We start from the raw sequence: 14626 nt of genomic DNA on the forward strand, positions 1-14626 counted from the left end.
AAATGAATGTAGTAAATATTTTCAAGTACTTGTATTTTTGGAGAGGAGGGGGTCAGTACTTGCTGCCAAATCTTTCAAGTCACAGTATTTTTTGAAATACAGTATTTCTTGAAAACTTAGTCTTTGATTCTTTATGAAGAGGTGGGCAGTGATCCTGTAAATGTGGATGATAATGTCTCAGGTTTTCTCGTGAATCCCCAGAGATTGTGTGTTGTGGGTACTTCTGCCTGAATGACTTCAAAAGAACACTACAGGAAAACAAGTTCAGTAACAGTAGAAGAGATCAACTGGAAATGAGAATGCTAATTGCATTTTCATCCTTGAAGTGTTTGGGGTTTTTTTTGCGTGAAAGCCACTAATTTCTGTAGGTAGACCATAAAATTTAGAGCTGAAGAGCTGAGAACACTACACAGAAACAGCATGTACAGACCATGGATAAATGAGGTCAAAGGCTCTAAGATGCAAACACCTATTTTCCTTCAACTTATGCTGGGAAACAGTTTTACCTTGGCTTTTACAGCACTGCTCAGTTGTCTTCTCTATTGTATGTTTTGACTGCGTGCCAGTTGATAGTTCTTTCTATTCCTATGGAAACCAAGATACTGAAGCCAATCTTGCAAGAGGCTTTAGGGAGAACTGCTTGAAGTTCAGACACCGCCTTGCTTTCAGTCAAAATGTCTGATAGTCAGAACTGGTCGCAAGTTGTACTGATGTTCTTGGCTGATGTATTGCCTAAGATGCTTTGCCAGACCGATGAACATGCTCAGCTTGGAAACTGGTAAATAAGGTTTCTATTCAGCTGTCTGAGGGGTTCTCTCCAGTTGAGCGTTTTACTTTTGAGTCTCAGATGCTACTAACAAAGTTGTTAAAAGGGTACTTTGTGAGATTAAACCCAGTGTCAAAATCACTGACGTTTTTGTCATGGTTAAATTGAAAGGATTAGCAAAACATCACATATTTAAATTTGCTGATGATTTGTTAGAAGACATAGCATAATCCTTGTCCACGCAGAGGTAATAAATAGTTTACAGATTTCTCTTTCAAAGCTGTAGTTCAGTGGATGACTGTTAAGGATTATGTCTAAAACAACAGTCCTAAAGGTTTTCTTTTACTTACCTTTATTTTTCAATTGCATTTTTGATCAAGGAGTTAACTGCTTAGTTTTGCTCAAATTACAACTACCTAAACACTTGATTTCAAGTTTTCTTGAATTAAACTGATCCAGCTGTGACTGAAGTTGTTCCAGAGCTAGAAGAAATACTGGTTTAACTCCCTATAATTAAGAAAAATAATTAATAAAATTTACATTATTATATTTTATCTGTTTGTTCAGAGATGGGTTATTTCAATTCACTCTGCAGCAGCTTTACTGAAGATGCATGTGGAAATCAAGTCTTCTGACTATCGTCTGCCAGCTGATTAGACAGTGCAGAGAACAGCAAGGAGCAGTTTCTCTACTGCCTCTGCTGACTTTGTTTATAATGTAGTTAGTATGGACTACCGTGGTGAGCAGACAGTATGCAGAAAAAAATGAGCTAAGAATTATTATCTTCAGTGTCTTAATTCTTGCCCAGCGTACCAAGCATATGTCCCAAAGGTTGAAGGGAGTATTTGAAAGGATTGAGAATATCCTTACAACTGTTATGTTTAATAGAAAGACATCAGTGTATTTGTTCTGTAGGACTTTGCAATCAGATTGATGAATACGATTGCCCTACTTAAAATTTATGAAATAAATTGATTTATTCACCTTCTCTTTTAGTGTGGTTTCATTAAACAGTAACAATATTTTTGTGCCTGCTATTTTTCAATGAAGAATGATTAATCAGACTGTTAAGATTTATGGATAAAATAGAATTTCCTTCCCTATTCATGATTTACATATCAAAATCATATTTGTTATGGCAGAGATGATGAAAAAAGTTGTTGGGAGCTTATCTGTGGTTCCAATTTTGTGTATTCTTGATGTAGCAATTGAAATTTAAAATACATTAAAATGTATTAACATTTAAACATATCCAAAATTTTACACAAACTTTGTCATGAGCTTCTTTGTTCAAATAAGAATATTGTGTGTGTTGAACCTATATGGCAATACAACGTTATAACCAGAGAGGCAGCCTGCTATTTTGATGGTGACTTTACTCATTTTAACTAGAAATTGAGGTTCTAAGTTGTTATACTGATTTTACTTTATTTTTTTCAGAAACTGTTAAAAAAACTTACTAATATTTAAGGAGTGTAAGAACGGTGCAGTCATATACATTTAAAGGGTAGCTCTTACAGGGCTTATAGCTGTTGTAACCAGGCAATATTAATTCCATTTCATTGTATTAAAAATCAAGAAGTTTCACTATTTCATGCATAGGTAATTTTTCAAAACACGTGTTTTTAATTTATAACTCTCAATAATTCTTATTTGCAATTTAATTAATATATCTACTTACTAGGATCTATTTTAATAACTTTTCTTCTGAAGAATTATTGTCAGATTTTTGGCAGTTAGCTGATAATAAAAGCATATCAAAATGCTCCTTTTGATATATGCATTTAATTTGTTTTTGGAACAGTATTCTGTTCCTATGTATATATAAAATGAGAAGTATGATAGTCACAGCTTCTGTTTTTATAAGTACTTAGTTTGTTCCTTGAAAAGCTACTGAAACTGGCAGGTGTTGGTAGCAGAAAGTCCTTCATATGCTCCATGTCATGCTAAATTGTGTCTGATTTTCTGAGAATGTGCTTCTTCTCAAAGGGATACTAATAGATGAAACAATCTCTAAAGAAAGGTTGTGCACAGCCCCTTTTCCTTCCAAAGTTATTAAAATTTCCAGGCTTTGAAAATTTGTGACCAAGCTGATCTGTTGGGTGGAGCATCTTCTATTCAGCACCTGCTCGCTGGAAAGAGAGTGAGTATGTGTGTTTGTGTGTATAGTAGAATTATCTTCTGTAAGATTGAGTAGGTCAAAGACAGCCATTTCTACTCTGTGAACGTAAGCTGGTTAAATTCAGTTGCCTTTTTTGTTTTAAAAGGGGAAGCTCATGGATATGTTTCTTTTAAAGGCTTAGCTAGCAATTAAGGAGTTCAAGTTTTTTGACTTTCACTGCTTCTTGAAAGCATCTGACAGCAATGAGCTGTTCTCAACTTCTGTACTAATCATTTGGCAAAATGTGCTACTGTAGTGCAAAGTGGCTGCTGTATTCTGCTTGCGTTTTAAGGTGGAATCTAAATTACTTGCATGTTGTTCATGTTTTACCCCAGTGAGTGTCTGAGTGCACAATACAATTTATTATTTGCCAACATATAGATTTATACTGACTTAAGAAACTTCTGTGTCACTATTGAAGTATAGATAATTTTGCGTTTCTGACATGAGCAACGATTAAACTTCATGTAAGTCCTGATTACTTTTCAGGAGTCCTCAGTTTAAAAGGTTTAATATTTAATCTGAGTGTTAAAAAAACATAGCAATCTATTTCATTTTTTTTGTTGTCTTAGAATAAGAACTAGTATATTTGGGGCAGAATGTGCTGCTTTGGAAAAGCAGATCAGTGGCCTGGTATCGCACTGAATTTCCATGCACCTTTCCAGTTCTTGCTCTGCCCCAGACTGGGTCTAAACCAAAGGAGCAGTGTACAGTAGTGAATATATAGGTTATAACCTATGATACAATCTCAGGCTGTTGTTATGTATCCAGGTATACTTTATTAAATATGATTTATGTATTAAAAAAGGAAAATGAAAACATGAATAATATTAAACGACAACAAAAGTATAATCACTGCCAATGCTACAATTATGTAGTATTAGAAAAGGAGACCTGTTTTAACTTTGCAATTAATTTAACTATAATAATTTTATAGTGTTCTGTTTGTGAAATAGTAAAATAACTGAATTGTATATTATAGTCCTCTGAAGAGGAGTTATTGATTGTTAAATAGCCTCTCTTTTTACAAAAGAATACTAAGAAAATTGTGCTAAAATGTCTTATATAAGTGCTGCTTAATTAATAATGAATATATTTCAAAAATCAAAATTTAATAAGGTAATAAATTATTAAACTATGGTGGGATGTATAATTATCAGATCTCCAAAATCCCTACTGTCATGGATAGTGGACTTGCTGCACTGTTACTTTTTCTCTGTTGTCTTTGAATGCACCCCTTTAAACCCGTTGACATTCACGCTTATGCTTTTGTGGGGACTTTTATTTTTCCACTTGCCTGCAGTCTTCTGTGCACTGACTGACCAGGCTTAGTTACTTACTGCAGGTTCTCTCTGTCAGGAGCTGTGGTCAATAGTTACTGCCTGATTTTGATAAATCTCGTCTTAACAGTACAGAAACAGCAAGGGATAAGGCACATACGATTTTTAATCAGTGAAACATTCTTTGGGAATCATAACATTGCAGAATTTTGGGTAATCAATAACCTTTTTGAATACTGGTGAATAATGTTTAAGGAAGAAAAGTAGCTGAAAGAAGTAACCTATTTGACCTCAGCACGATGCAAGAATTTAAAATTAGTTTCTAAAGTATAAATACATAAACATAAATAGAAAATTGGGTAAAGTGTGCACCACACTGTCAGTGGTAGGTTCTTCAAGACTAACTGGATATTTTGCTAGTTGATTTTCTAGAAATAAAGTCAATATATTGCCTTTTTAGGCCTGTATGAAAATATTTACTGCAGTGCTAGATGGAAAATTGCAAGTTAAATGGCAAATTTGGACACAAAGTGTAAGGGTATGGTAAAGAAATTGATAATGAGCTGAAAACACATACATTGAAATATGAACTATAAGATCAGGAGTATATTGGAATTCTTCAACAGTTGCACTTGAATCTAGTATTAGTCAATATTTTTCATTAACAAACTTAGCATTGCAAGTAGTACTTTTTCTAAGGGTACTTTGAAGGGACACAAGGTTAGGCATTATTGTGAGTCAAAGCCAGGATTGGAGTGTCTGGGGTACCAGGAGTATGAGAATACTGAAAGTGATTGAAATGGTTGAAAATATGATAGTCAAAAATGCAAGTTGGGGTGGGGTGGTGTAGAACAATTTATTCTATGTATTATTAATTTATTATTTGAAAATGACAGAGAAGGACACCAATGTGCTAATTGATTGGAGAATGTACTTAATTGATGAGAGAAATGCAGGTTTTGGTATATCTGACAAAATATTTGCTCTAGCAACAGACGAGTACCATTGCTATTCAGTAGGCTACTTAGTGGGACCTCTTCTGGGATGCTCTGTAATCTCTGCTTACTTGTGTTCAAGACAAATGAGTTCAAACCAGAATGAGTGCAGAGAGCTGAAAATATTTTGGGGGGAATGGAGGGTTCATCCTTTGTTATTGAGATAAAAAGACTGATTCTTGTTTAGGTTTTAAAACCTGCACTGTACTTTCATGGGTAGAAAGAGTGAAGGGTCTTAAAAAAAAACCAAACAAACAAAACCTAAAAAACCCAGCCCAAAACTGAGAGAAATGAGGGAAAAAAGTCCAAAACACTGTAATTCCACTAAAAAGAAATCTCCAGGAATTTTTTGAAAAGGATTAGGTTTAGTAACCTAGAGGGTCGATTTTAACCTTCAGTTCTAATTTGTGGTTTATCTGTAAATATTTCTAAGGCTTTCTGTTCTGCTGGAAGTATATGCCCTGACTGCATCTTCAGTGCTTATGACTATCGGCAATGAAGAGTCGTTAAAAACCACCTCCTTTGTAAGGATCGCTTTTATATTGTTTTATGTTCATTTGGTCTGACTGTTCCCAGTACTGGGAAAGCAGGTATGTAATTCTAAATTGGAGCCAAAGTAGCATCTTCACGGTTTAACAGCTTGGCACTCTTTTTAATGACCCCTGCCGTGTTTATATAGAGATGCTGGGCTGCCTTTTTGCTAGCTCTTTAGCAACGCTTGCAGTCAAATAAATCTTCGCAAACCTATTGTAGGTATTCCGAAAACCAAGCGTAGCTGTGCTCTAACAGTCAGTAGTCAGCTCATGTGCCCCACGTTATAAATTATTACAAATCAGTTTTTCAAGTCATGTTCAATATTTCACATGGATTAGAATTGTTATACTTTGTGAAAATGTGGTCTCAGCGATGAATAGGGAAATAAGCAATTTTCCTATATGTATTCGCCCCACTTGACCCACTGATGACAAGGTGATGGTAGCCTCTCTATGGATGTGCTATTGATGATTGGAGAGGTGCACGTATTCCTGTGACTCGTAGCCTTATCTTGTATAGCTCCATTTCTCCTTTTTTAAAATGGTGTTACGTTTCTCTACCTCTGTAGTATGTTTTTAAAACCCAAAGATGAAAAGTGCAACCTCAGAGGTATACCCACAGTACAGGGTAGGAGAAGTGGTTAATGAGACCGTAGAAGCATATGGTTATATAATGACCAAGTCAACTCACCAAGAAACAGTGGGATGAGAAGGGAAATAAATTTTCACACAGCTCTGTTGCACATCAGCAGAATGTTTCTAGAACTCAGGTGAACTCTTTAAAGCAAGCTTGTATATCTCTGAAATACTTTTTTGCTATGCAAAATACTTCAGTGCCATTCATCATTATGTGCCCAAGAGAATTTTATTTGGGATTCTGCAAAATCTTCCAGATTGCTGGTGCATAATAAATAGCAGTCTGGACTACAGTGAACCTGACATGCTGTCATTCATTTAGGATTTAGATGAAATAGTTCCATTTCCCCTTTCCCTTGATCCTTCCCATTTCTTCTAGAGCCACATCTGATTCAGGAGAGGGATATCAATTTACTGAGGCTTTAGCCATATAAAATGGAAGTACTATAAGGAGAAAGAATATTAACAGATTAAGAAAGTTGGTTCCTGTTCTATTAATAAGTGTACTTATCTACTGTCTTCTGGTGTTATCTGTAGATTGGAAAAGTGTTTGGACCGTTATCTACTTAATGACTATCCAGGAGACATCTGTGATGGAACTTAGTTTCAATATATGCACACTTGGTATTAAGATGATAATGACTCCTCCATTTCAGATGGTGTTTTATTTTACATAACAACAGTCAGTAACCCAGGTTTTTACATTGATGTAGTTTATATGATGTTACTTTAAATGTCCCTGTTGCTGTTACAGACTTCGACTTTCAGTCCACAGAAAGAAAATTTTATACATTTTACAGGAACTGTACTCAGTTTCTTTTCCATTCTGAATAAGAAGAGCATCAGATTTTAGCCAGCTAAGAGGAGAGGAAGTAAGATGTTCTTAGTAAGTATTAATTGCAGTTACTCTTCTTTTATCTCCTGATAGCTGAGCAGTGATCCCAGCTGCCACTGCTGGCATTGCCAGGCTTCTGCCAGATGTAGCAGAGCTCTGTACGTGACCTCTGCTGGCAAGTTAAGCCGTCTGGGTCTCAGAGGGAACATGCGTGATATCTCACAGTTGAGGAGAGAATATCCTGTCACCTGTTAAGGAGGTTAACACTTGTATATGCTAAGAAATCTCTGGAAGAACTTTGCGTACCTGAAGAATAAAACCTTTCACAAGAAACAGGATTAACTACAGCAATTTGTTGTTAGCTCTGTGTTAGTCTGAGATTCAGGCTTGGAATGTATTAAATTATCTACGTGTATTGAAAAGGTAAATTAAAAAAATCCATTAACAACTCTGAATCTTTCTTATACTGCTAGGTATCATGTGGGGCACAAAAACGTCTGCCAAAACCTCTTTTTCATTTTGGGTGCTGGAATATTTGCACAGCTGTATTTTTATGGTAGTGTTTTCTATGTTAGGTTGTTTGGTCTGTTGTGCTACCTGTTACCAGAGAGCCAGCTAGTAGAAGTGGGTGACATTCATAAACCTTCCCAACAGTAATATGAAAATATGATTGCTCTAAATGTTGCAGTAAATTGAACTGTTTTGGACAATGGACCACTAGGAACCTCTGTCTGCCTATTTGTTTGGGGGAAGGCTAAAACCTGGCCCAGAAGGCTTTCGATGTTAGAGTGGCTTTGCGGTCATGCTGGAATCCCTCTCTTTCCGTGTACCCATATACCCATGTTGGGTTCAGTCCCATACTAGAACTCTTGTTCTCCATTAGTTTGCTAGGGAAGAAGAGGACTGCCACTGATCCAAGGAAAGGAAAAAGAAATGTTCTTTCCCTAATCTTCCCGCTGCTGAGTGAAGGTACCATGGGCCAAGTTCTGAGGAAGTGTTTGAAACAGAGGCACTGAGTGACTTGGAGCAGGACTGTGCCAGGCTGTATAGAGGGGCATGATGTGAAGTGTGAGGCTGATGTTTTTAGTAATACCACCATCAGTAATTTCAGTATTAACCTGCGATTAGAATTATAACATTGTTATCAGTACAGAGCTCATTTTTTCTTTAGTCTGTCCCATATGGGGCGGATTGACCTTGTCTGGTTGCCAGATGCCCACCCAGCTGCTCTCTCACTGCCCCTGCCTCAACAGGCCAGGGAGAGAGTAGGTTGAAAAAGCTGCTTTAGATAGATGAAGAAAGAAACACAGTACCTTGTAGGCCCTCAAAAGTAGGTAGAAAAGAGTTTACTGGCAATTTTCTGCTGGAACCTGTTCCTGGCAATAGAGTCATATTGAAAATACTGAATGAATTTGCAATTTTGGGGATAACTTTTTCAGTTTCTGGGATAATCTGAATTATTTTGGCAAATTCATTGATTCAGACTAAGATGTTTCTCCCATCACTGTCTTCTCTATTGAAGCATTCAGGAGAAGAAAGTTTTTCTGACTGCTTAGCTGTTAAGGTTGGGGTCCAGAACTCTCTTCAAAGTCATTACTTGATGGCAGAGCAATGATTGCTTATTGAACTATCTGTCTACCAAAAAATGTGTTATATTCCATTGTGGTTAGTATATGTGGTTGAAATTTTGAAAGAGCAGAAGTATTTCTTCTGATTATGCTGAAGCTAGCTGTCAGCTCTTTTGTGAAACCGTGCTGAAGTTTGCATACAGAGTTGAGTCTTCTGGCTAAAAATAATTTTAATAGAATATAAAAGAATAAAATCAGCATTGAAATAGTAAATTTTGTCTACCAGAAACTGAGTTTTCTGTACCAGTATTTAATCTTGTTTGCTCATAGTATAGCAGAATCATTTTAGAGTCAGTATCAGTGTTAAGAGACCAAAGCGCTTCATGCTGCCCAGGATTCTGCAGGCAAATCAAGTGCATTTTCTATAAGTGAAAACTAGCAAGCTTAAAAATTTGTTATTCACAAGAATTTTATAAAAATTAAGGAATCCGGCTAGTAATTGCTCTTCAGATTAAGCATACTTTTTTCCCCCTCCACGTAGTAAAACCTAAATTAAATCTGCCTTTAAGACACGTTGATATATTGCATATTTACAAACTTAAGCAGTAATCAACTGAAGGTGGGGAATTTTTCCTTTGTCATTAGTAGGGATGGTATTATTTTCTAACAAGTGAAAGGAGCACAGCAACATTCATGGTATTACTAAAGAAAGGAACAGCAGTCAGAAGTAAGAGCATGAATAAGATCATTACAAAGAAGTCATCTAAATACAGGTGTTTTCTGTGGTGGTGCTTTACAAAAATCTTAAATAATTTGGAAGAAACAGGATCTTCTGTATTTCAGAATGAGGGGCTTTATTACACATTCATTTGCTAAGGAGAGGGATTTGTTGGTTGCTAAGCATGCAACAGAATAGTATAGTAACTGGTGGAAAAATGCGTAACAGGAAAAATAAAGTACAGTACAGGGAAAGAAATGCTAATAATAAAATGCAGGTTTCCTTAGTTTCATGTATTATTTTAATTTGGACTCATCTTTTCAGCTGAATTCATTCAAGAAGCACAATATACTTGTAAATCTTCCAATAAGTATCCATCAACAAGAGAAAATCAATTTTTTTTCTTTCATGTGTGTGCATGCACATTGAGCAGGAAATACTGAAAACAAACCAAATGCATTATCCTCTGTGATGGAGAAAAGCAGCTATATTTCTTCCAAGACCAATATTCTCTGAAGTTATTTCATGTTGTCTTCCCCCGGTCTAATTCCCAACCACATCATGATACACTATGATTTTTTGCTAGCTTTTTTCTTTTTTAATGATTTTTTCAAATTTGTGTTATGTTTACCTCCAAAATATAATGGCAATGAGTAATTTTCTCATCCCTAACTCATTCCCAAATTTATCATGAATTCATTTTGAGTGTGTTCTGTGTGTATTAAAGCTGTGCAGACATTATGCTGTTCTGCTTTTGTACTTCAGTAGATGCCTTGATGCGTGTCTGTGTATTAAAGGGACAAAACCCTAAGGTTATGCTTCCCCCGACACCCATCGGAAGAAAGAGAATTCCTCAGTCACTACTTGTGAATGCTGTTGAAGAGTACAGTAGCCATGCTGGCTCTGGTAAGAGAAGTTTGCATTTTCAGGCAGGTTTGTGGTAATGTTTTTCGCAGGCTTTTCTTGTAGACTTTCACTGAAGAGCAAGGACCAATGATGATAAACTGTAGAAGCAGGAAGAGGTTATTTTATCTGAGTTCATTCGTGATTTACTTTCCCTGTTTTGTATTTTTAAAATAAAATATTGTAGCAGGAAAAAAAAAATCACATTCATTTATTTTAGGCGTACTTGGTGAAATCCATCTGCCCACATAAAGCGCAACTCCTCCATTTTTATTAGACAAAGAGCAGAGCAGTAACATAGGTAAAATCTGCCCTTACAATGTTTATGGCTGCTGTGAAAAAGAAAACTGGAATATTTTTATGCTTTGGCACTGGGTCCTGTGGGGGCTTCTGGAATCCTTTGGGCCATCTTCACCCTATCATTCTGCTGACTAAGTGACATGCAATTCGGAGTTTTCAGATATACAGAAGTTCCCCCATGCATTAGCACTGCTTGCATTTCTCTACATGGCTACCTTTTTTTTCGTTGTTTTTCCAAAGACAGCCTAAAGGAGACTAAGTTAACATATAGAATTTATAAAAGAGTTGTAGCAGACTGATATATGTTAATTTGCAGGTAGTTCCATAAGCAGAAGAATCCAAAGCCATGACTTCTATTGATTTGAGTGTCACCTTTCCTGTGTATGTTGTCTAATAAAGCTTCATCAAATACTGCAGCTTTTCCCCGAGTGGAGGGAATGAGTATAGTTTCTCTTCTGAGCTTTCAATTTTCATTATATTTATGGGTAAATTGATACTTTTACTTGAACTGTCAAGATGTGAAATAGGCGAAAACTAGTATTTTGGGAAACGCTAGGAGACAATGAGCAAAATCGGGAGACAGCACACTCCTTTCACTGTAGGAAAGGTTAAAAGTTAGAATGGGAAAAAGAATAGGGATGTTTAAAACATGATCACAGAGGTTAGATCCAGATGTTTTGCTTCAATGAGTTATTGCTCCAGCTGTTACTGGTCCTTGACTGAAACTTAACTGCTGAAGGTGGTTTGAAAAACCCAATAGACTTTGCATTGAAGTGAAGTGGAAGCATCAAAATGTCGTATATAGCATCTCTGTTATATGGAAAAGAACCTCCAACCAAAGGGGCAGTAACAAGTCACGGCTGGCTATACCTATACTACAGCTTCTTCGTGATTGTATGATTATAACTTTTGAATGGCTTCTTCAATGATTTGGAAAATAAAACTGGATTGTTTTCTTTGGGATCCACCCTCAGTTATAAGTCACAGGAGCATTTCTACATTAGTTCTTTTGAAAACCTCGCGAGTCCAGAGTGTTAAGTGTTTTAAATGTGTTACAAAGCTAGCTGTCCCATCCATTTATGATGCATACCGTAGATGAAAACTCATATGCAGTTCCCAATTTAAAAATGTAAGAAACAATCACTTTTCCATGTATTTGTTACTCATTGAGATGAGTACATTTTATATCTCTGAATCATTCCCTGTTATTTTTCTTACTTTCATTTTGGAAATTGTAATCTTTCATGTTTAGTTTTATTCCTCATCTGATAACTGTCTTGCTGCAACCAGATGTAATAGTCTTATTTCAGTTTTTACATGATGTTTATTGAGGTTAAACAATCAAGAAGCTCTGACAATATTGCAGAATTTTCGGTGTTATTGAACCCTGTCTTACAGACTCTGGAAGATACATATCTGATACCAAGTAACAAAACAGACTTAAAAAATCAAGAGTTAGTGTTTTTTAACAAAAAAACCTCATTAGATGTTTCCAAAGCTTAGAGCGGTTTTGATGTGGGTTTTTTTAGGCACTGTAATACAACAGTAAATATATCTAAACAATATCATCACTTGATTTGATAAACTGGAATAAATGTCTGCTATTCTTCCTTACCCAGGGAAATTACCGCTTCATGAAACTTTTATTGGCTCGTAGAGGGAACTGGATGCAGAAGGACTTAGAGGATATGACACCATTACATTTAACTACACGTCACAAAAGCCCAAAATGTTTAGCTTTGTTGCTAAAACATATGGCACCTGGAGAAGTGGATACCCAGGACAGAAACAAGGTAAAAATACTGCTTGTTTAAGACAAGACTTGTCACGGCTTTAGAAATTGGTGTTGCATCAAACAGTTGGGTGTGAAAAATTATTACATTCATAAATAACTTTTTCTGAGGCTTCAAAATACTGGCTAATGCTGGTATTACAAGGATCACCTTTAGAAATATTATTTTCATGAAGATAATAATGTAGAAGTTCATTGCACTGAGTTCATTGACATTCTTGTTGAGAGTACACAGAATAATAGAGGATTCAACAACCACAGGTTTTAAGGTCTGAGTCTTCCATAACATTGTGATCTTTGATAGACTGGATAGTGTGTGGTTATCTTGCTTTTCTTCCTTGGAAAAACCTGACATTTAGAATCATTTAATGATAAAAGTCAGTTAAAAACTGTGCAAAAGGCCTTCACAAAGGCCTGTAAAAGGCCTTCTGCTGGTGGCAGTCATTCTTCCTAACATGGGGTGATTGGTTTGGCCCTGCACTTGGGATCACTGAAATGGTGGTGATACTGACACAGCTGTCCATAGTTGCTACCTTTTAGAAATGTGTGGTGGGTTAGCTTTGGCAAGCAGCCAAAAGCCCACCCAACCACTCTCTCAATCACCCTCCGCAGTGGCACAGATGAAGAAAAAAGGTTGAAAAAGCTCATGGGTTGAGATAAAGACAGGAAGATTGGTCACCATTTACTGTCATGGGTGAAACAGGCTGGACTTAAAGAAAATTAGTTTAATTTATTGCCAGCTAAAATAGATGTGCATAGAGAGAAACAGAGACAAAAATTAGAACACCTTCAGACCACACCCCACCCCCTTTTTTCCTGCCTCAAATTTACTCCTTCACTTCCACTCTTTCACTTCTATCCACAAGGATGGTCCAAGGGTAAAAATATCTGTAGGCTAAATCTATCTGTTTGACTTTTTCTGTATCGCTGTAAGTAAAACTGGACAATTCTCCTAGTCATACATGACTTTTTGGTTGGGGATAGAATGTGATGCCATTTGTCAAGATTTTCTAACAGGGACAATAAAAAGTATCACTTGGTTATAGTTATTTTTATTATTATAATTATCATCATAAAATGGACCAATGCTGTCAATGCACATGCACTGTTTCTTCCATGAGTGCATCGTTTAGTGAGAGGGATATGATGATGAATTTGATTGACATTCTGGCATGAGACTTTCATTTGAAGCAGAGCACCAGTTAGTCACTTTGACATTTGTTTTGTGAAACTGCAGACTTCCTTGGGAGAAAATGTAATCTCAACATCTTCAGAGTTTTACATTACTACCTTCTTAGCATAAAGTCCTTCAGACTAATTTTCTGCATCTGTAGTGACAACTGTTGCTTGAAAGGCTAAGAAATCTCCAGGTGACTTTCGAGGTATATCATACAGTGAATATATCGTCGTGAGTTGTCTGGTCCCTTTGCAAAGTCAAGTCAAGTCTACCACATCAATAGAATTACCAGCCTGCTTCAGAAGCACATTGGCTTCTAAGAGCCTCAGGAAATAATCTACTGTTTATTTAAAAGGACTATCATTAAAATTACCAGCCAGAAGAGAAAATGGATCTTAGGAGAAAAGTGTTACAGCTCTTAAGACAACTGATTTACTATTATTCTTCATACAAACATGACTGCCAGCCCTTCAGTAATAACACACTAACCCATTTTAAAAGAAGGAGTAGTTATTTAGCATATAGTAACTGTATTTTTTTGAGGTTCTCAAATTAGTGTGGCTCTTAAGTTTGAGTGCTTAGCAATGCTTGATTTAAAACTGATGTGACACAGTTGCCTCCATTATCATTAATAGCAGGGTGTGAGGAGGCATAGGACTTTCACACAGTCCTGACAGACATTCTAGGTAAAAGATCTCTTGTGTTTCCACATAAATTTTGAACAAAACAGATTTCATCCCTCTTGTTGGCATGCTTGATGCATGTTATGTTTGGGAGATGGTAACATTGCCTTTAGTAGACAGATTCCTAGTAATTATTGTGAAACTGTTAATCTGGGAGCAAATGTCATGTGCATGAGCAGTTTGTGTACCCTGAAATCTGAGAGAGACTTCTTTGAAAGAACCCAGAGATAGGAATGTTTCCTAAGCCCATTTTTTTCTGCAAGTATACAGTAAGAGAAA

General features: G+C 36.3%; 1 protein-coding gene across 1 annotated transcript in view; it reads left to right on the top strand.

The window, feature by feature from the left end:
• The window catches only part of INVS (inversin), a 94851-nt gene that overhangs the window by 26331 nt on the left and 53894 nt on the right, over window positions 1–14626 (top strand). The window contains exon 3 of the mRNA XM_009885883.1: window positions 12315–12488. Within this exon, the coding sequence (XP_009884185.1) occupies window positions 12315–12488 (174 nt within the window). The remainder of the gene's footprint in view (window positions 1–12314; window positions 12489–14626) is intronic.

This window comes from Charadrius vociferus, unplaced genomic scaffold (genome assembly GCF_000708025.1).
Source record: "Charadrius vociferus isolate BGI_N301 unplaced genomic scaffold, ASM70802v2 scaffold195, whole genome shotgun sequence".
Lineage (NCBI taxonomy): Eukaryota > Metazoa > Chordata > Aves > Charadriiformes > Charadriidae > Charadrius > Charadrius vociferus.